Source organism: Bos javanicus, chromosome 13, assembly GCF_032452875.1.
Source record: "Bos javanicus breed banteng chromosome 13, ARS-OSU_banteng_1.0, whole genome shotgun sequence".
Lineage (NCBI taxonomy): Eukaryota > Metazoa > Chordata > Mammalia > Artiodactyla > Bovidae > Bos > Bos javanicus.
Window position 1 is genome coordinate 63,454,898 of NC_083880.1, and position 21,801 is coordinate 63,476,698.

Sequence of the window (21,801 nt, forward strand, 5' to 3'; positions counted from 1 at the left end):
GTGTAGTCCCCTCAAGACCTACTGGGTTGAGGGAGTGCTCTGCCCCCTCTACCACTTCTTGACCAAGGCACCTTACAACACTTCGCCTATACTTTGGGTCACAGTGATTAAACACAACATGGTCAAGACACTCAAGGCTGACTGACTGCTCCTGGAATAGTCTGGCAACAAGAAAGAGGAAAGGGCAGCATTATGCCCTTACCCTCAGCAAGTGCAAGGCAGATCACAGCAGGTATTTAAGAGGATCTTTTCTCTTGTGCTCAGGGGGGAAATACCTTTTTGGCCAAAACCACAGAAGGCAGAACCAGAAGGAGGCCCCAGAAGTGGAACACAATCAGAATCACCTCTTGGTTTCTCATGATCACATTCAAAATCGACTTTAATACAGAAAATAGAAAAAAAACATTTGTGGTGGGCCATTTTTCAAATCCAGAACTCAAGTTGAGGAAAAAGAAAAGTGTCCTCTAGCATCATGGTTTGGACTGTCAAGAGTTCTCTCTACTGCATAAGCCACACCACTTTCTGACCAACAGATGCCTGACTAGGGTTATTCTTGGTGTGCCAGCAAGTTCTAAGACATACTCAAAGGCTGTATCTCTAAGATTCTCTTAGTGGCCAATAAGGAGGAAAATTCTAAGGAAGGTACTTAGCACCCTGTATTTCCTCATATGGTAACAGATGGAGGACTCAGCTGTGAGGTAGTGGCAACAATCCCCACATAATGAAAAAGAATTCAAGTCTATATAATTGTTTTCTGGACACCAAAAACAGGCTGTCCTCCCAGATTTCATGTTCCAACCATCATGTGAAGCTATGTCTACTTCAGGCATCCCAAGAAACTGAGAAGGAAAATGACTACCCAGCTTAAGATTCTCAGGACAAGCATAGAGAGACCTCACCAGAGCTGCCCAGGCACAAACTGTTGTGCTGAATTCATTAAGCATAATTTTTTAATAGAAAAGAAAACTGAAGGACAAACCAAATTGAAAGAATCACTGTTATAATAACTTTAATTTATCTTGCATTTTACAGAAGTCTATGAACGATTTTAAAAAAGCACCACCTTACCCCATCATGTTTCTCTGACAGTTGTTAAAGTAGGCAATGAGTATGTCAACAGCTTCAGCAACGGCATCTTGCAAGAATTTCAGACCAACCAGCCACACGCCAAAGAACTTGGCAGCTTTTCTATCTTGTTTTTAATACAGTGGTATATCCACTCTGATGGTAAACCTGTCCAGCCAAATCTCCACAACACACTTTGCAAAATCAGTGGTGATTAGCAAATTAGTTAGCTTTGGCACGGAGCTGTGCTCGCTTGCCTGTGACAGCCTGGAAGCCAGTTTTGATGCTGGCAACAGAGCATCGAGAATGACAAGTTTCGCACTGTAAGAAATAGAGTCGGGTGTCCTTTTGCAGGATTGTGTCTGGTGATCGGCACGTGTGACAGGTGACGTATTCCTCTGAGGAGAAACAACACACAGAATTACCTGGTAGCCACAGGTTTTTTTTACCTGAGGTTTTCTTTCCTCTAAAATGCTTCTACTGAACTTTGCAATCCCACACTGGAACCCAAGCTGAAAGCTTATCTTAGCTACACCCAGCTATTCTAGAGGTAAGAAAACACAAGCTATCTGATGTAATACTTCACAAATTTAACCATGGGTTGAAAAAAGGCTCCAAATGTACAAAGAAGCAGTGACACGTGCCAGATGCCTACTCCTGGCTTTGTCTATAGGAAACCCACTCAAGAGAGAACTTAATAGCTTTCTTAGGTGGGAACAGATCTGCCAATTTTAAGTGATTAGGAAGGTAAGAGAACTAGGTCAGATCAGGTCTGAATGCAGATAGGTTTCTTTGACTTGGCCTTCAGCCTAGAACCAACCAGCAGCCTTGATCAGCTGGGTCCGATCAAGGAAATCCAAATCCCACTCCCTGACCCCCAGCTGGCTACCAAGAACCACTTCCCACCCCAGTTCCCCACCACTATCATTTTCCCTCATCTTCTAAGGCCAGCCTGTCTAGCTTCATTAAAAACCAATGGCTGTCACCCAGAATATTTCAGCCCAATGGGAACATTTCAGAGTGATGTGTTAAAAATTATACACTTACTGATATATCTTCTCAAAACATTTTCTATCTGTTTCTGTTGGAATCTTCCTTTAATTACAAGTTGATTATTACCATCTATAGAACCACTATGAAAGAAAACAAAAACTATTATTGTTTTTTCCTATAAGGAATCAAATACCAAACATTTTAAATATTAATATTTATTTTTATAATAGTAAATATTCAAATATTTTAAATACTAAAATATATTCAATGACACAGGTAAGTTATAGGGGCAATACTACCTGGTTTCTCAAAACTTAAGTAGTTGGTGCCTAATGACTTACCCTTATTTCCTAACATTAAATTCAATTTTTAATTACATCTTCCACAACAAATGATTTGTAATTAAGTCGAAAGCCAGACTGGTTGAAAATTGGGAAAGGACTATTGTCAAGGCTATATACTGTCACTCTGCTTATTTAACTTACATGCAGAGTACATCATATGAAATGCTGGGCTGGATGAATCACAAGCTGGAATCAAGAGTGCCGGGAGAAATATCAATAGCCTGATATGCACATGCTGCTGCTGCTGCTGCTACTAAGTTGCTTCAGTCGTGTCCGACTCTGTGTGACCCCATAGACGGCAGCCCACCAGGCCCCGCCATCCCTGGGATTCTCCAGGCAAGAACACTGGAGTGGGTTGGCATTTCCTCTTCCAATGCATGAAAGTGAAAAGTGAAAGTGAAGTCGCTCAGTCCTGTCCGACTCTTAGCGACCACATGGACTGGAGCCTACCAGGCTCCTCCGTCCATGGGATTTTCCAGGCAAAAGTACTGGAGTGGGGTGCCATTGCCTTCTCCCGATATGCACATGACACCACCCTTATGGCAGAAAGTGAAGAGGAACTAAATAGCCTCTTGATGAGGGTCAAAAAGCAGAGTGAAAAAGCTGGCGTGGAACTCAACATGAAAAAAACTAAGATGATACGGCCTCTGGCCCCATCACTTCATGCAAACAGATGGGGGAAAAGTGGAAACAGTGACAGATTTTATCTTTTTGGGCTCCAAAATTACTGCAGAGTAACTGCAGCCATGAAATTAAAAGATGCTTGCTCGTTGGAAGGAAAGCTATGACCAACCCTAGATAGTATATTAAAAAGCAAAGACATCACTTTGCCGACAAAGGTCTGTCTAGTTAAAAGCTATGGTTTTTCCAGTAGTCTTGTTACGGATGTGACAGTTTTACCATAAAGAAGGCTGAGTGCTGAAGAATTGATGCTTTCAAATTGTAGTGCTGGAGAAGACTCTTGAGAGTCCCTTGGACTGCAAGGAGATCACACCAGTCAATCGTAAAGGAAATCAACCCCAAATATTCATTGGAAGGACTAATGCTAAAGCTCCAATCCTTTGGCTACCTGATGTGCAAAGCTGACGCAATGGAAAAGACCCTGATGCTGGGAAAGAGTGAGGGGAGGAGAAGGGAGTGTCAGAGGATAAGATTGGTTGGATAATATCACTGACTCAATGGACACTGAGTTCTGGGAGATAGTGATGGACAGGGAAGCCTGGCATGCTGCAGTATATGGGGTCACAGAGAGCTGGACCCAGCCACTGGAGGAAAAAAAAAACAAACTTAACTGTGTGATGACCCATTCACGCAACAAAGGACAATCACACTTTTGTTGACGGCATACCATATGCAAAGCAGTGAGGTGCACTATAAATATAAAAACTATGAAAAGAGCTATAGATATCCTTAAAAATTCTAAGACCAAATCTTTTGATCAGTTGCATATAGTTAATGAAGATGTTCTAAAATTGTGGTGATGGTTAACTATGTGAACAAATTAGAAACTACTGGATTATACATTTTAAAATGTGTGAGTTGTATCTATAAAGCAATTTCAGGCCTCATATTGTCAATGATGCTTAAAGAGAAAATTTTTTAAAAGTAGCTGTTGACAAGTAATACTTTTGAGAAAGCAAGGCTCTGGGCTAGACATCATTTAAAAAAAAAGTTGATGTAAAAATAAAAAAATTAAATTTATATGGAAATGCACAGGACTGAGACTAGCCAAAATAATGATGAAAAAGAAGGAGAAAGTTGGAGGACTCATGTTTTCTGAGATTGAAATATATTGCAAAGCCACAGTGTTCATGTACATCAATGAAAAAAATTAAGAGTCCAAAAATAAACCCTTATTTTATTGTCAATTGATTTTTGAAGTAGTGTCAAGGTAATTCATTGGAACAGAGAATAGTTTTCTCAACAAATGGTGCAAGATCAACTAGGTTGTCTATTTATACGCAAAAGAAACAACTTTGACACTTTTAACTTTTAACATACCGAAAAATAGCTGCAAAATAAACTGTTGACCTAAACACAAGAGCTAAAATTGTAGTCATCTTAGAAGAAAACACAGACGTAAATCTTCATGACCATCTGTTAGTCAATATTTTCTTAAATATGACACTGAAAAGCACAAGTGACCAAATAAACACACTGATAACTGGGTTTCATCAAAATTAAGAAGCTTTGGAATTTCAGCCATACAAAAATGTGAAAAGAAGAGAAATTACAAATCAGAAAGTAAACAAAAATTCAGCCAAGCGGCATTAAATCTATTCTTTATCTTACTATTAAATTGACTTTTCCAAGAACCTCTCCTATGATTCTCCTCTAACGGTAAGAGTTTATCATCATCCTCCATGAACAGCAACCCTTAATTTCCAGGCAACGGTGATTCTAGTGCTTGACACAGAAAATCTTTTTCATTCACTGTCAAAAGATATTCAGTTTTCTTGACAGCCCTATAATATTTAGCTCACTGACTATAAATTCACTGGTTACAACTTGTTATAATTTACCTCACCTCCACAAAAACTGTAATTATTCTGAGAAGTAGGAAAAACACTGCTACCTTTTGCTCCATCAGTTTATGTAATTTAAGTTTGTAACAAATCTACATTTAAAATACAATTCTCCCACAACACAGCCCACATATCTACCACTGGTCAAGCAAATTACCCCTTAACCCCACAGCAAATACAGCCAGTTCCAACAAAATGAGTTTCTAGATAGGAAGAGACGAGAACACCTTAATTACCTCTGTACTACCAACAAGGCACAAGATTAAGGCTTTTAAGAGTTAAAAGCTCCCAAGACACACAGACCTGAGTTTACATCTTGACTGCAATTAACTAGCTATGTGACCTAGTGGCTCAGAAGGTAAAGAATCTGCCTGCAATGCAGGAGACCCAGGTTCGATCCCTGGATCAGGGAGATCCCCTGGAGAAGGAAATGGCAATCTACTCCAGTATTCTTGCCTGGAGAATCCCATGGACAGAGGAGCCTGGCAGGCTTCGTGGGTTGCAAAGAGTCGGACATAACTGAATGACTAACACTTTTTCTTTTTTCTTTATGTGACCACCTATGTACAACCTCACTTCACCAAACCTGTTTCCAAATGTGTTAAGATGGAGTAACACTACTTTCTAACAGTCCACAGAACTGTTGTAAAGATTGAGATGGTATCCAAAAGAGTCTGGCACACAATGGACGCTCAACATGTTAGTCATATTCATTATTACATTACTTATTTTTAAAGGGACATTCGGCTCACTTTGGTATACCTAACAGGCCTGTTCACATATGAGCCACTGTGGACCGTTTTCCTATTCCCAAGTAGCCAACCTCTCCCATAGAAATGAACAAGTTTCCCTCCTTCATTGCCCTAAAAGTTCTTCTGACAATCAGGTGGATGTTTTTTTCCCTAAGTGTATTACATCTTTTCAAGTTAAAAGAAGTTCTTATAAAATGTCCATTAACACTGTAAGTAACTGTATACAAACGTGAAGTTTCTTACCTTGTACCCAATTCAGCCAATAAAAATGCAAGGAGATGTTTAGGCTGACGATGTAATCTAAAAAGAAAGTGGAATAATATAAACCGTATCTTTCATGGAAATCTAACAAAACTTCTAAAAACCTCACTCTTCTTCACTGTTTTGTAATTACTCAGCTCTTAGGTGAATTTTAGCACAGTTCGTCAAACTCTGAAATGAAGATATATATGATACCATTTGTTTACATTTTAAAGCCCATAAAACAATATTACATTTTATTTACAAGTATATACACACTGGTAAATGTCTATAGACATGGACAGGAAAGGTAAATACCAACTTTAAAGGATAAGATCTTTTTCTAGGAAGGAAAGTAAAAGAGATCAGAAAGATATAAAGATGGCCTTAAATTGTAATTGTAAAGCCCTCTTTTTAAAGGAGTAAAAGGATCTGAAGTTAAAGTATCAAGAGGTCAAAACACACCAAATCAAGGTAATGAATACTTGGGTGTCTGTTATGCAAATTCCTATATATTTCCTGTTTGGAATTTATTTTTAAAAAGGGAAGTATTTCATGGCAGCCCAACAACAGAAATTTAAAACAGCTAAAATATTCACCAACTGGAAAGTGGTTAAATTATGGTACATCCATTTTATCCTGCTTTTAAAATACAGGTCTCTAAATAATAAAAAAAGCATAAAATGAAAAAGCACATAAAACAAAAAAAAGCAAATACAGAGTAATGCCAATCAGTACACTTTTTAATTCTATTCACTTGGCACTGTTTGAGTTTGTTCCAATAACTAGGTACTGCTATTATAATTTTAAAAAGCTTTTTCCTCCAAATGTAATGAATAAGGGTCAGTGAAATATAATAAAACTGGCAGGTACTTATATTGCTAGTGGGAGTATAAACTGGTATAAACTTGCTGGAAAGCAACTTGCCAATGTTTGCTATAAACAATGTCCATTCCTTTTGACTAGGCAATTCCCCTTTGGGAATTTTCGTCCTAAGGCTATTCTGAGTTCTGCCAAGATACACATATCAGGATTGTTCATATCACGATTGTTCCGTGAAGCTCTGCCTGATATTGAAAAATTGGGAGCAACCATGTTCAACCAAGGAACTGTCAGAATATGTTGTATAACTCTTAAAAACATTTGTAAAGATTATTTAATGATATGGGTAAAAAGTTCACTATATATTGAGAAAAATGTTAAAAACCAGTATAATACCAATTTATTAAAAAATATTTAGATGCTTAAAAGTAGTTAAAGAGGGGGCTTCCCTGGTGATCCAGTGGCTAAGACTCTGCACTCACAACGCAGGGGGCCCACATCCAATCCCTAGTCAGAGAAGCAGATTCCACATGCCACACCTAAGAGTTCACACACTGCAACTAAAGATCCCAAGTGCTGCAACTAAGAGCCGGTGTAGCCAAATAAATATTAAGAAAAAAAAGCAGCTAAACATAAAAATACTAAACTATGATTACCTATCTCTTAATGATGGACTTAAAACAGATGAGTTCTCATTTTCTTTAGCAGGTCCGTATTTTCTCATTTTCTATCTAATTTCTATAGATAGAAATACTATTACCACCAGCAAAAAAAAAAGTCTAAAACTTTTTAAGTTATGCCTATAAGCAATGAAAACAAGTGGTTACTCTGGTCAGGGAATTTTTAGTGATTACATTTTCTTTATTTTGACTTCCCTGGTGGCTCAGATGGTAAAGCGTCTGCCTACAATGTGGGAGACCTAGGTTCAATCCCTGGGTCAAGAAGATTCCCTGGAGAAGGAAATGGCACCCCACTCCAGTACTCTTGCCTGGAAAATCCCAAGGATGGAGGAACCTGGTGGGCTACAGTCCATGGGGTTGCAAAGAGTCGGGCACGACTGAGCAACTTCACTTTCTTTCCCTTTTACTGACAACAAGCCTATATTACTTATGAAATTAAAGAACAAACAGGAGATAAGGTCAGTTGCCCTAAGGAACCTGCCCATAAAGGTGTAGCTGAGGAAGTCTGAGAAGAGCCAGGCCCAGATAGTGACATGGGGGTAAGACAGGCATGGAATGTGATGGTAATTAATGAAGTGGAAATCTCATCACCTGTGTCTTGGCAATACCCAAGGAAGCAGAACATTAAATGTAGCTGCCTTCCCAAAGCTCACTGCTTGTACTTGCTTGGCAGGCCCACTCCAGCCTGATGAGCTTTTCCATCTCCCTGGGCTTTCCAGGCTTCTTTCTAAGGACTACACTCAGTCTCCTGACTCTTCACTCCATCTGGTTAGAATCCTCTCATAAGTCAGCATGAGTTGCCTTCCCTTACTTTTAGATGCCTAATAAATCAAGCCCTAAGACCTATGAATCGAAAGAACTGACGGACTTGAACTGTGACCTCACTCAACCCAGCCCTGACCTGTGCACTGTCTCCTACCGGCAGTAACGTCCACATTAAGGATATTTAACATCCACTCCACTGAGAACCTGGCATTTGGGATGGAGACTCCACATTAACCAACTTACAGTTTACAGATGTCTGTAAAGTTGACAAAAGAAGTTTTCTTGGTTCCTACTCGAACAACCTGTGGTGGTTTCATGACAAATTTCCTCTTCTCTCCAGCCACCATATCTGGATTCTTTTCCCTCATGATGTTGAACACTCGATTCAGTAGCTATAGAGATAAAGTGGTATTCATGTACAGTCTTATTAATAGCAGGAGTATACAGTTCCCACTTGCGTAACTTGTGCATTTCCTTTAAGAACAAACTTCTTATCAAATGTACACATTCATCACATGTTCTGGGAGCTCCCTGAAAATAATTCTCAACCCTGAACAGCAATTGGTCCATTATGAAAGCGGAACAGTTCCATAGTCAAAGTTAAAGAAATGAACAAGCTCCTATTAATTCTACTATTACTGTGAGAAAATATGTGGTACCTGGAAAAGTAAAATTCAGACTACCCAGAACAAACAAACTCCAGACCAGCTTGGCCCCTTTTAACACTTCCTTTCTCTACTGTCCCCCTCCAGGGGGGCTCCGATGATCTTAGAAGTTCATGATTCTGATGATACTATAATGACTGCCTGCCCCATACGTGGGCATCAGGCAGTGCTGTGCACTGGCTGTGTGACCTCTCTGGGTCTGTTTCATTATCAACCTGTACTTCAATGGCCCTTTCAATTCAGGGGACATTTATCCTGCTTTTGAGTTCTAGTGAACAGTTCAGCCCCCTTTCACAATAGAATTTGTCTTACCTCTTCATATGTGTAGTCTCTTTCTGAGCCTGCCCAAGCAGGGCCTGTCTGGTTACTGAATGAGATACCATCATCTTTTTTGCTGTCTTCATCTTCTAAAGCTACAGACAACAAAGACTATAAGAATGAGGGGTAGGGCCTGATACAAGAACAAAAAGGGGAAGGGAGAAGCAGATCTAGAGAACTGAAAGCTTTAGGACATTTGTCTTCCCTCCCACAACTGCATTCAAAACAGTCTCAATCATAAAGGCAGCAAGGCTCTCAAATAACCCCGTATTCCTTAGGGAGATGTTACAATTTTCATAAATCACCCTTAATAAAGACCTCTCTAATTAGGAATTTGTGGCAATACAGACACACTGAACTGTTTCTTAATTTAACAAACCAAATAATGCACTAGGATAATCAGAGGAAAAAATGTCTGTTTTGAAGCACTTAAGAAACAAACACATCCATAAAAACCCATCTGCTGACTGTTCTAAATTCTCTGAAGTAGTTATAGCACTTCGAAGCTAATAAACAGCACTTCTAACAAAATAGTAAAAAAAAAAAAATTAAATCCAGTTATAGTAATTGTCCCAATAGTCTAAATCAGTATGTTATAATGTAATCATAACTGTCAAGTTCTTCCCCATGACATCTTTTAAACTTTCATTATCAAGTTAGATTCTGTTTCCTTTTAGCTTCCATTACTTGGTAGTGGAAATAAGGGGCCAAGAAAAAATAAATAAGGAACCCATTCATGAAAGAGACTAGGCCAAAGGTTTGTGTAAACCTAGAAATGAGCTATTAAGCTCACCAATATTACCTTCATCTTTCTCTAGTACTTCATCCTCATCAGGGAACTTGACAACCTTCTTTTTCTTCTTTTTATTGCCAAGCATAATGTCAAGATCTTCCTCTGGTTCAGCTGGTTCCTGAACATCACTTTCAATCTTAAGGTCCTAAGAAAGTGAGATAAGAGTCAACATTTTGCTACTAGAATTATTTTTATTTTTAAATGATATAGGCTGACATGGCTTTGGGGGAAAAAAGTATTACATATTCAAAACTGAAGTTATAGATCAGAAATCTCTCTCACAGGTGAACCAAATTTGTTCAGAGTATCATTTAAACTGGAAAAATTTTAAGACACTTAACAAGGAATCTTATATCTCACTGACAATCTTCAGCAGGCATGGGGTTCAGGAATATTTTAAATAAGTTTCTAAGTATTCTGATGCAGTTAGTAGCAGCGCTTTTTCCTCCTGACACCAAATATGTGATGTTTTTCCACACGAATTTTCCAACTCTGACACTAACTATGTAACATACAAATCAATGTAGTTCTGACACTATCCAGTTAGTGACAAACTCCATGGATTTAAGGGCTCAGTCCCATAAGACTGTTTTCATTTTGGAGGCCAATTTCAAGTACAGAGTCCCCAGGTTTCCCACACATATGTCCTACTTAAAGTTCAGGGGTTCCCAGACACCCCTAATTCAATCACTTGCTAGAAGGGCTCAAACAACTCAGGAAAACACTTACCTTATTATACTTGACACATATATACACAATATATAAAGGATACACCTGGAAACAGCCAAATGGAGAATATGCATAGATCAAGAACAGGGAGGCAGAAGTGTAGTGCTTCCATGCTCTCTCCAGGTATACCACTCTCAACATCCCAATGTGGTCACCAGCACTGAAGCTCTCCAAAACTGTCCCCCAAGGGTTTTTTTTACTGAGCCCACCCATGAGATTTTTATGGAGGCTTCATTCTGTAGGCATCATTGATGAAATCATTGGCTCTTGGTGATCAAACTCAGATTCAGAGATTCCAAGAGTCTTAGGAACTATATGCCAGGACCAGTGGAAAAGACCAAATACTTTTTTTCTTATACCATTGCCAGCCTGGCACTAGGCTGTATAAGGAGGTCTTTGGGCAACACTTCAACAGATGAAATCATGAAAGAGGGAAAGGCAGAACCCATGGAGAATTAGGGTCACATGATGAATGGACAGAGAGAAGGTAAAGCTTGATCCCAAGATTAGCTGCTATAGTCATGGATATAAACCAGGCACAACCTTGAAATGAGACACAAAAACCCTAGAAGAGCAGAAAGGGCTAGTTTAGTTCCAGCCTTCTAATCTCACCTACTTTCATCAGTGTATCCAACCTGAAGTGTGCTGTCAACATTACTTATCAATATCTACTTTTGTGCTACTCTGTAAACCTTGCTATAGCAATTTTAGAAATCTAATGAGCAAAAAAGCTCAAATAGCCAGGAATAAATAAAGTGCAGCCTTAAAATGCCAAATCCAGCTGTGTTGTCTCAGTGCCACATCTGACCATCAAAGACCAATCAGCCCATGTTTATCAGCTGGATACACCAGACAAGAAGCCAGATATTAACCTAGCCTGTAAGACGACAATCAGTAAATGAGAAACTCAGACAGGCTAAATCTAAGTTAGCACACACCAGTCAGCTTCTAGTCCTATATTAATAATTTTATCCCAGTAAGCTCTATTTCTAACCTGGAGGCTAAGACCCAGTGAAAGGTAGAGAATAGCACAAAGTATTTTTCAAGATTTTTCAAAAGCTCTGTGGTGGTCTGAAAATTCAAATCTTAAAAACACTTCAGCCTCAAGTTAATGTCCATGTCTTGCCTGATAAGGATACTTGAAACTTCTTGTTATGACTTAAGAGCAGAGTAAAAAGTATCCAAGCACTAAAATTAGAGCTTATAAGTGACTCTTCAGGACAAAAGTTACTAGAGAAATTTGTTAACCAAGACTTTCTGTGGCATATCTCTAACGTGTCACCTGGTTACCCGGGATATTTATACTTCATTTATTCAGTATAATCTGAACATTTCTCTTTATCAATTTCCCTACAGTAGTAGGAAAAGAAGAGAATCTCCAAACAAGGAGAGAATAGGATAAATCCAGGTAAAATCATCTTGTTCTAAAGAACTCCAAATTATCCCCGAACCTCTGAAAACGGAAAGTATCTTACTTGTTTTAGTACCCTAACAATTAGCACACAATGCCTGACTCACTGTCTTCACTAATACATATCTGCTAAATTATCATTAAAGAACAGACTTTCAGCTCCTTTCTCCACCCATCCTCCTATTCACCCACTTAACCACCCATCTTTCTACTCCTTATTCAAAGTAACTCTGAGATAATTATTTTAGAAATCAATCCAGTAATAAGACAACTACAGGGCCTCAAGTCCCCACAAGATCAGAGAATTCCATAAAACCAGCCTGACTGCTCTGGATCTCCTGTAGGAGAACAGGCCATAAAATCAGCCACCAACCACCACAGGCCAGGGCTCATTCTTTGCTGCTCAGAGGTATACACATAAATCTGTGTATCCTCAACATGCTACCGAAAGTGTAACAGAAGAAATCATAGGGATATTTGTTCTACAGGATTTCTCACAGAAATCTCTCTCCTCAGCCAATCTCAGTATGATTAATGATAAATGGCATTTTGTAATCATCTTAATGGCACACAATACAATGTGTAAAAGCTAAATTTACATTCCTTTGAACCATAGTTCCTTTAAAATATCTAGTCAGACACAATGCCAAGAAAACGACCTTAACAGTAGTGACTAAATCCTTAATTAAAAAAGCAAAACTAGTAAGAGATGAGACAAAGAGGGAGAAACATCAGCCATTAGCAACCTTTCAAGAGGTCAAATTTTACCTTCAATAAGAAAGCAATACTACCTTTATACCTTCTTCAGCTTCATCAATATCAAATATCTTTTTTGATTTTTTCTTCTTTTTCTTCTGATTAAAGAAATTCAAATCATCTAGATCATCAGAAGCATCTAAAAGATAATTGAGATTATCAATTATTAGCAAATAGCAAAGGCAGAGCATTGAGTTAAACCAATGTTTTATCTATTAATCAAGTCACCAGAATGAGAGAGACTGGTATTAATTAACACAGTAATTCCTCTACAACTACAAAGGTTATGGTTCTAAAAATGCAATGGCAGGTCAACTCAAAGCTTTGTAGGAAATTACCTAGCTAGGGGACCATATACTGTGCTCAGTCACTTAGTCTTGTCCAACTCTTTGTGACGCCATGGACTGCAGCCCGCCAGGCTCCTCTGCCCATGGAATTTTCCAGGCAAGAATACTACAGCAGGGTGTCATTTCCTACTCCAGGGGATCTTCCAGATCCAGGGATCAAATCGGGGACCATGTAGGGACTACTTATATAGTAGCTGACCATATGATGCCTCATTGTTCCCCAAACAAAGTCAGGGTTCTAACATAATTTTCCAAGGCTCTCCAGCTTTATCAACTTCTGCCTAGTCTCTCATATTCCACCTTAATCCCTAGTTCCAGCTCAACTGAACTACCTCCACTTCTTAGTGCAGTGTGTGTGGTCTCTCACCTTCAAGCCTTCCTATGGGCCCTCTCCCATAGCTCTTACCTTCATCTCACAGGATCTTTGTTAGAAGTTACTTCCACCAAGAAGTCTTCTCTAAGCCTATCTTTCCTATCCCCTAACTGGGTTAGGTATCCTGTAGGTGCTTGATAATAGTACCTTCTGTCATTCCAATAGAGGTGTTTACTTGCTGCTTGTCTATCTCCCAATGAGATACCGAGGGATTATGCCTTTCTCACCTATTGTGCCTAGTCCAACAAGTTATTCAATCAACCAACAAAAGGCCTTATAAAGTATTTCACGTTCATTAAAATGAGACTACAATATGAACAAAATGAAATTTTATCTACCATTAATGAGTAAAAATAGGTTTGGTTTAATAAGTTTTCCATTTGTTCTGCCCTACTGTACACTAGGAATATTTTTAAATGCCTCTATTACAAAGTTTTTCAAGGAGCTATTTATGAATTCATAACTAATTCTTATTAAAAGAATGATTTATTTTCCAACTTTGTTTTAAACGTTTACAAGATGCTTAGCACATGGCAGATGCTCAATAAATGTCAGTTTTCTCTACCCCTAGTACAGTGTCTTCTATTCAACAAATATAAACATGTTTACTAAATCATTTAAATGGTGTTTATGTTAGAGCACAAGAGTGAGTAACTAATGCTAGCTGTAATTTTAATGTCTTCTATATATTTTCAAACTTGTTAAGACATAAAACTATCTATCTTGGTCCTATTTCTTTCTGCCTACACTCAAATACAACCACCGTTAAAATTGGAAAAGAGACAGGAAAAAAAAACTGGAAGAGACTTCTGGACAGGCTAGATTAGAAAACCAGCTGTGGAGTGACAAAGTTTTATCATCTTTGTCCTGTGGATTTGGTGGAATCTTCCCTGAAACAAGCCCAAAAGAAATCTGGCAAGGTCCCATGTGCCCAGACTATTCATGGCCTCAGCCTCACTGTAACAGCCTCTCAGGCTGCGAGGGTCATTGTGTGCACAAAATTCAAAACACCAATGGAAGAGAACGAGGTCTTTCAGAACAATACTGACTCTCTCATGTTTACCACTTACCTTTTTTCCTACTGTCTTCTTCATCAGCTTCTACATCTTTGTCCTCAGTTGGCTCTGGCTCCACTTCTTTTGTTTCTGAGGGCTGGGTTTCTTCTGTCTGGGCATCCCCTTCCTCATCTAACATAAAAGGCTTCTTCTTCTTCTTTTTCTTCTTGCTCATAGTAGGATCAAAAATCATCTGTTTAAAAGATAAGAAGAAAAGAAACCGGGACCATGTGATTATTTTTAATGATGCTCACGTAACAAGCGTGTTGCAGTCTCAAAAGGCATGCTCTTAAAAAACACATGTTCTGTTTTTTAATTTATAAATTATCACAAGATAATAGAATTTAGGAAAGGGAGCTTAGCGTTATAACAACCTAAGCTTCATCCCTTGCTTTATGAATGAGAAAACCAAAGCCCAGACAAGTCATACATGTTTTAAGTTTGATAACCTGGGTTGCTACACCAGGAGACTTGACCTGATTTTAAAAAAAACTTAAAAATGTTTTTTTTATCCTGAAATTCAGACAAACTTTTAAAGAAATCCATCATCAATCCTTCGTATAACAAATCCCTATCTGAGTGAAAGAAACTTCTATACAACCTTTTACTCTGCTTTGTTCTTCTAGAACATTAAAAGAAAATGTTTAAAAGCATAAGTCCAGAACCTAACTGACTGAATTCAAATCCTAATTCTGGTTTTTACTTTTGTTACCCCAGATAAGTTCTTGCCCTCTCCACACCTCAACTGTAAAGTGGAGATCAGTAGCAGAACCAAAACCAAACCTAAAAACGTAAATAGGCTTCCCTGGGGGCTCAGACGGTAAAGAATCCACCTGGGTTGGGAAGATCCCCTGGAGGAGGGCATGGCAACACCCTCTGGTATTTTTCCCTGGAGAATCCCTTGGACAGAGGCCACTTTAGGCGGCAGTTCATGGGGTGGCAAAGAGTCAGACATGACTGAGCGACTAAGCACAGCACAAAAAGGTAAATATACATAAAACACTTGGCACAGTACCTGGTACAAAAGTACTCAATAAATGTTAGCAATTGTTATACAATTTATATATAATGCTTTAGAGTTGACAAAGCATGGTATGTCTTGCTTCCTATCACCAAAATCCATCAACTCAGGGTGATCTAATCTTTAAGACATATCATGAAACTCAAAAAAAATTCCCAAATTGATTGTAATTAACTTAAAATCCTTTATGTCCCAAGTACATTAAGGAAACTGAGCTACACTGAAACCAAACTATGGTCTGTAATAAGGGAGAGTGGTATAGTATCATCCTCACCCAATAAAGAAGGATCTGCAAGATGTTTTGGAAATTGATATAGCCTCATTTCAAAGTTATCCCCTCCTACCTTAAGAATGCTCTAACTGTATAAATGATTAATTCTAGAAAGCAGTCAGTCTGAGGAGCATAGTTTGGCAAACTTAAGAGTAGTAAACAGAAGAGTTAGGAGGAAGGAGTTCCCCACTGCTGACCTACTGGGTCTTGGGTCACCCTAAATACTGTGTTGTAATCATTCCAAGGAAGAAGCTATAGTTCATCCTCATTTCTGAAATATGGAGATTTGGCAAAATGACAGATAACACTCCAAGCACTATAAATCTGGTTGTCTGGCAGGCCATTTACTGCATTTTTTTTTCAGTATCAAGTTTGCCTAGAATATTAATTATCTTTTAACTATTATTCAGTAAAACAGACCAAAGATGAGAGGGACATCCACTGCTATTATCCTTTGAAAAACATTCATATAGGTCCACAGGGAAACATTATGGTTGTAGCCTTGAAAAGGGTTATAAATATGCAAGAATTATACACTGATGTAATTAACATCTCTCCCAATTACTATCTCTGGATGCTGAAGACATATACTCATCCCTTCATTTTATTCACACCACTCAGCAAAACTAGAGTTTAAAAATATGGAAACCAGGGATTCATAAACAGTACCCAAAGTAGACCTCCCTCAAACCACAAGGTCAGTCTTGACTTATATGTGGTTTTTTTTTTTTTAAGACTTTTATATCTGAAGTATCACAGTCCAGATGTTTTATGAGACTAGTTGGGATCTGAGAAGCAAACAGTTGCTCACAGTGTGCTTAAGGAAAATCAGACTCTTTTGAGCTATCTTTTTAAGTCTACAATAAAGTCTTCAAACGTTTTCTCTTTTTAACTTCCCACACTGGGTTGGGTTGAAGAAGGTGAGGAAAAGGGATACCAGCAAAAATTACCAACAGACTAAAGTGCTTCAGCAAATTGGAAGCCTACTCACATCTATCATACCTTACTCAAGATAACTTTAAGGCCTAGAAGGCACCACCCCAAGAAGGTAGGAGTGAGCTGCAAAAGAACCCAGAGAGGCAAGGTGAGCAGAACAAATGCTGTGTGGTCATCTCTGGGTGATAGGATTCTGGGAGATTTTTATTTGTATTTTGTTCTTCTGTGTTTTGTATACTTCATACAACACACATTCCATTTTTCATTCAGTTTCTTTTGTAAAACACCTTACCATGTTGTGTGAAAACCCAGTATTCAGATACTTTGTGAATGGGGCCCAGTAATAAGCAATAATCTTAGCTACTGACAGCATTTTGATGCCTGCAGATCAGGGAACTTTTCCTCACATGGCAGCCCTCCTATTTCTAGAATACTGCTTTTCAGAGTATTAATCTTAAAAGAGATTAATGAGAGCATAATCTTAAAAGAGATTATGCTATTTGAGTTTGGGGCTTACTTGCCAGGTTTGAAAGGAAGTGTGCAGTTTATGGCAACTATACATTAAAAAAAAGAAAAACAGGAAATGTGAAAAAACAAATAAATTACTTTTTATTAGATTCTTCAATCCTCTATCCTGGCTACCATGCAGGACTACTTCTGCTGTAGGACGTCCCTAACAGTTTATCATTTCCACCTACCGATTTTTCACTTGATCCTTACAAGCCTGTAAAGTAGCCAGAAGTTAAGGACTGGCCTAAGAAAACTTCTCTATCCAACAGGATTAAAGGAACCAGAACCTGCACATACCTTCAGAGTGGAAGGCAAAGGTGGGATTCTAGTTCCACTAACTTGCTCTGTGATGTTGGATGACTTAACTTCCCTGGGCAGTTATTTCCAGTTTACAAAATGGACTGGTAGATCTGAGAAATGCATAGCTTTTTAATACTTTATTGGCTTTCAAAGTCCTCTGCTGGAATGCTGGTTTTGCCATCTCTGCTTGTCAAAATCCTTTTCACCCTTCAGTAATATTCCACTTCTTTCAACATCTAATCCCACCGCTAAAACTGAACCCTCCAGCCCTCCAAACTGCTGTTAATGCTCTATTTCTACCTCCTGTACCAACTAGTAGTAGAACTCTTAAAACACTTGTGAGCACTTTACCATAAAAAACACAGAATAGCACCCCAGAGAACTCTGTGCTATACAGATGCTTACTTGTTAAAGGTAATGGAAAGCTTAGAAAATGAGTAGAAACAAAACTAACCTGACACAACGCCTCTCAGAACTTTTGAAAGACAATGGTGGACAGCAACGGCTAACCATGACCTCCAAAGCAGGAATCGCATACTTCCCTCAGACTCAGTTTCCTTCCTCAGAGTCTCCTAGGCACCAAACGGAGATCTGGAATTCTAAATACTACTGGCTCAGTCACTTACTATTTGATCACGAGCATCACACAACTCTCTAGAAGCCTCAGTATTCTCATTTCTGAGAATTAAGAGCTTGGAATCGCCTCCAGAATAAAATCCCAAATCCCTTAATTTGTCTTCAAACTCCTCCATGAACTAGCCACTACCTATATTTTAAGGAATTAACTCTAATCAAGTTGGATAATATTCTTCGTCCTTGCCCTGAATCCTTTCCACTACTTGAAGAAATTCAAAGCATTTTCAGGACCCACCTCAAATGACAAAGCTCAAAAAAGCTTCCAATTTTTCTCTGCTCTCCAAGGCCCTGCTGGCCAATCACTCCAATGTTTACAGAAATTAATCAAAAACTTAAGGGAGTTTTCCAGCAGTAGTTCAATACCTATGGCTCGTACTTAAAAGTCAAATGTCATTTTAGGCCGTTTGGATTTAAATAAACTGCGATAAACCTGACCAAAAAGGGACTTGAGGAAATTTGCTGAGGTACAAGTAAGACAGTGGGAAAAGACCGAGGGAGCTTTGCAGCCCGGACTTCCCGCTGACGTCGCTGAGAGCTATGCTAAGGCAGACTCAGGGACTCCCGCCCTAAAACTTTCCCAGGTTAATCACTTTTTCAGACTGAAGGATGTTTTCTTCTTGCCTTCTCCCCCTCTCTCCCGTCTTAAAAAAAAAAAAAAGAAAAAAAAAGCTCTAGATAAGAACAAAAGTGGATGCCGGGCAGGACAAGCCAGCCTGCAAAGTTTGAAACGCGGTCGCTCTACTAGAGCCGAGAGACGCTCCTCTCAGTACCACCAGCGCCCAGCGAGGGAGAGTTGGAGCTGCAGTCAAATCGAAAGGAATGCAGGAGTCGCCGGCCCCAGTCTCGTTCAGTTGGGGCATGAACCGGGGATTCAAGCCCTCTTCTAGAGGGCAACTCTACGTGCTCTCCATTCCGGAAACGCCGGCCACGGGAGGACGCCGGCATCAGCGCCGCCGCCCTGAGGAGAGCCGGGAACCGCCAAGCCAGGGCTCCGGAGCCCTCGCCGGCTCTACCGCTCCGGGTCGCCTAGGCCCGGCTGCCCCACATGGCGGCGGCCGGCCGCTAGGCCGCAGGCCCAGTCTCCCATACTGGGGTGGGTCTGGCTCACTGCCTTGGTCCCTAGACATAGTGCCAGTCTCAGGCCCTCACCTCGTCCCCGGACATGGCTGCGGCTCGAGTGGGCTCGGCACGGACGGAAACTCTGACGGGTCAGCCCCAGGCCCCGGCTTCAGCGCTGCTCCTGCCGACACTTCTCCCACCACCGCACTAGGCTCTTGCATCAGCGAAAGGGAACGACACCCCGCCCTCTCCTCCCAAACGTTATTAATGCGCCTGCGCAGAGACCGCCAATGCGCAGGCGCGCGGAGAAGCCGACCTAGCGCGCTCCGACTGGCGCGAGTTACCAGGCGACACAGTGTGCCGGCAAGCTGGGACTTGTAGTCCACCCGGAAGAGGCAGGCGCTAGCGCGGTGACTGTCCAGCGGCCCCTGCGCGTGCGCGACGCTAAGGAAGCCGGCCCGGAAGGTTCGATTTTGCCGGTGGCTGTTCTAACCTCCGCTTTTGGAGGAGCAGGGAACCCAAGCTGAATTCGGGGCGGTTTCTCCTGAGTTAGGGAGGTGGGTGAGGCATTCAGTAATATGAACTCTTTGGGGCTTTAATTTCTCTGCTACCACTTCCACCGTGTCCCCGTGGGGTATGCTAGTGTTTGAGTAACTCGAAGTTGGAAGCGGAGGCGCTCACATCACTGAGGCGTTTTACTTCAGAAATCTAACCCAACAGGCTTGATTTCACTTTGGGAGGTCGGAAACCAAAAGCCTCCTCCCTGTAGACGGGAAAGGAGACCTCATGAGGAGAAACGGCCTGGCAAGAGGCATTCTGTCCGGAAACCTCAAAATCCTTGTTTGTAAGACATCGAATGCGTGGGTGCAATTCCCCTTGAGGCATAATAGAAGCAGTTAGCCTTTGGGGCTCTCACTACTGTCAGTGCCCCCTAGCCGAAGACCACCTAGAACACTCGTCGTGTTGAACAAAGCTGGGCTTATTGTCTCCTCGTAAGGAGTGGAGGCACAGCCTGAGGTGCAGGGGGCATGTCAGGAAGAGGGTGCTGGAAAGAATTTACAGGGTTGGAGCTTATATTAGGTAATCTGGGGGAGGGTTCCAGGAAGCAGGCCTTCTCTTTGGATTGGATGCTGTTAAGAAGGAGATGAAGGTAATTCTAATGGGTATTTTAGTAATTCTTACCTGAAAAAGGGAGAAGAACCAAGAGTGGCTAAAGCTGTGATTGGTTAAGAAGCTGCAGTCCCTCAGCCAGGATAGGGGGATATTTCGTCTTTGTGTGTGTGTGTGTGAGGTGTGGGTGTGGGTGGTTGGGTCACTGTTCTTATTCGTTTGTTAGTAAGTTTATGGAGGTGGTTTTGTTTTTGTCTTGATCCATCATGGTCACAGAGTGGCTTTGTGTGATGTTGGTGTTTTCTGAAATTGTATTCAATAGGGCAGCATATCCTAGTTGATAACACTAGCCTAGCTCCCCCTATTCAGGAGCTGCTTTTCTCCCTCTCACTGTGCTTCATATCACTTAGTATATGTTCCCTTCTTGAGTCCTCAAAACAACTACGTGAGACAATCCACAATTGGTTAGCACTCTCCATTGCATACTAGTCCGTAATTTAAGCATGGTAGGTAAAATAAGGCTCCTGCCTCCAAGGAGCCAAGGATCAGTGAGAATGATCCAAGTCTAGGCAATCTGATGTCAGTGGCTGTTGCTTTACCACCTTGAGAATCTGTATCCTAAGGAGGCTGCATTGCCTCCTCCTTTTCAGCTACTGATAATCTGCATATCAGGATTTCTCAGTAGCAACACCGTCAGTGTGTTAGGCCATTCTTTGTTGTTGTGGGCTGTTTTTTGTGCAGTGTAGGATGTTTAGCAGTATCCCTGACCTGTGTCTACTAGATGCCAGTGGCACCCTTCCCATGATTGTAAAAACCAACAATGTCTCTGCTAGGTCACTTCAGTCATGTCTGACTCTGTGCGACCTCATAAACAGCAGCCCACCAGGCTTCCCCGTCCCTGGGATTCTCCAGGCAAGAACACTGGAGTGAGTGGGTTGCCATTTCCTTCTCCAATGCATGAAAGTGAAAAGTCAAAGTGAAGTCGCTCAGTCGTGTCCGACTCTTAGCGACCCCATGGACTGCAGCCTACCAGGCTCCTCCGTCCATGGGATTTTCCAGGCAAAAGTACTGGAGTGGGGTGCCATCGCCTTCTCCAAACAATATCTCTAGACATTACCAAATCACCTCTGGTTGAAAGCCATTGTTGAATACCATTTATATTCTCTTGGTCTCTGAGAGGTAAAAGATATTTCGGACATGACAGTCCCCAAATCATTTTGAGCGAGCAGACCTTGAAGAGGAGAGAAGGAAACAATAGAGAAGACCAAAGTTTCTGAAAAGTCCATTCAAGTAGGAGAATGAAGATCTGAGACAAAGAAAAGACA

At 40.5% G+C, this 21,801-nt stretch overlaps 1 protein-coding gene across 1 annotated transcript; it reads right to left on the reverse strand.

The window, feature by feature from the left end:
- Positions 1 to 983: 983 nt before the first annotated feature.
- On the reverse strand, positions 984 to 19,636 carry EIF2S2 (eukaryotic translation initiation factor 2 subunit beta). Its single transcript, XM_061437314.1, has 9 exons — positions 19,457 to 19,636; positions 14,649 to 14,826; positions 12,894 to 12,997; positions 9,972 to 10,107; positions 9,164 to 9,264; positions 8,430 to 8,578; positions 5,923 to 5,979; positions 2,113 to 2,198; positions 984 to 1,463 (listed from the first exon to the last, which is right to left on the reverse strand). Exons 1-9 carry the CDS (start codon positions 19,469 to 19,471, stop codon positions 1,288 to 1,290), a joined length of 1,002 nt encoding a protein of 333 aa, XP_061293298.1. The 5' UTR covers positions 19,472 to 19,636; the 3' UTR covers positions 984 to 1,287.
- Between the last annotated feature and the right edge of the window lie 2,165 nt (positions 19,637 to 21,801).

Excerpts from the sequence above, each read along its gene's own strand:
- EIF2S2 (XM_061437314.1), bottom strand. Across the intron at positions 2,199-5,922 it reads TTGGCTGAATTGGGTACAAG|TGGTTCTATAGATGGTAATA; the intron begins GTAAGAAACTTC and ends TTTCTTTCATAG. Across the intron at positions 1,464-2,112 it reads TGTTTTGAGAAGATATATCA|AGGAATACGTCACCTGTCAC; the intron begins GTAAGTGTATAA and ends GTTTCTCCTCAG.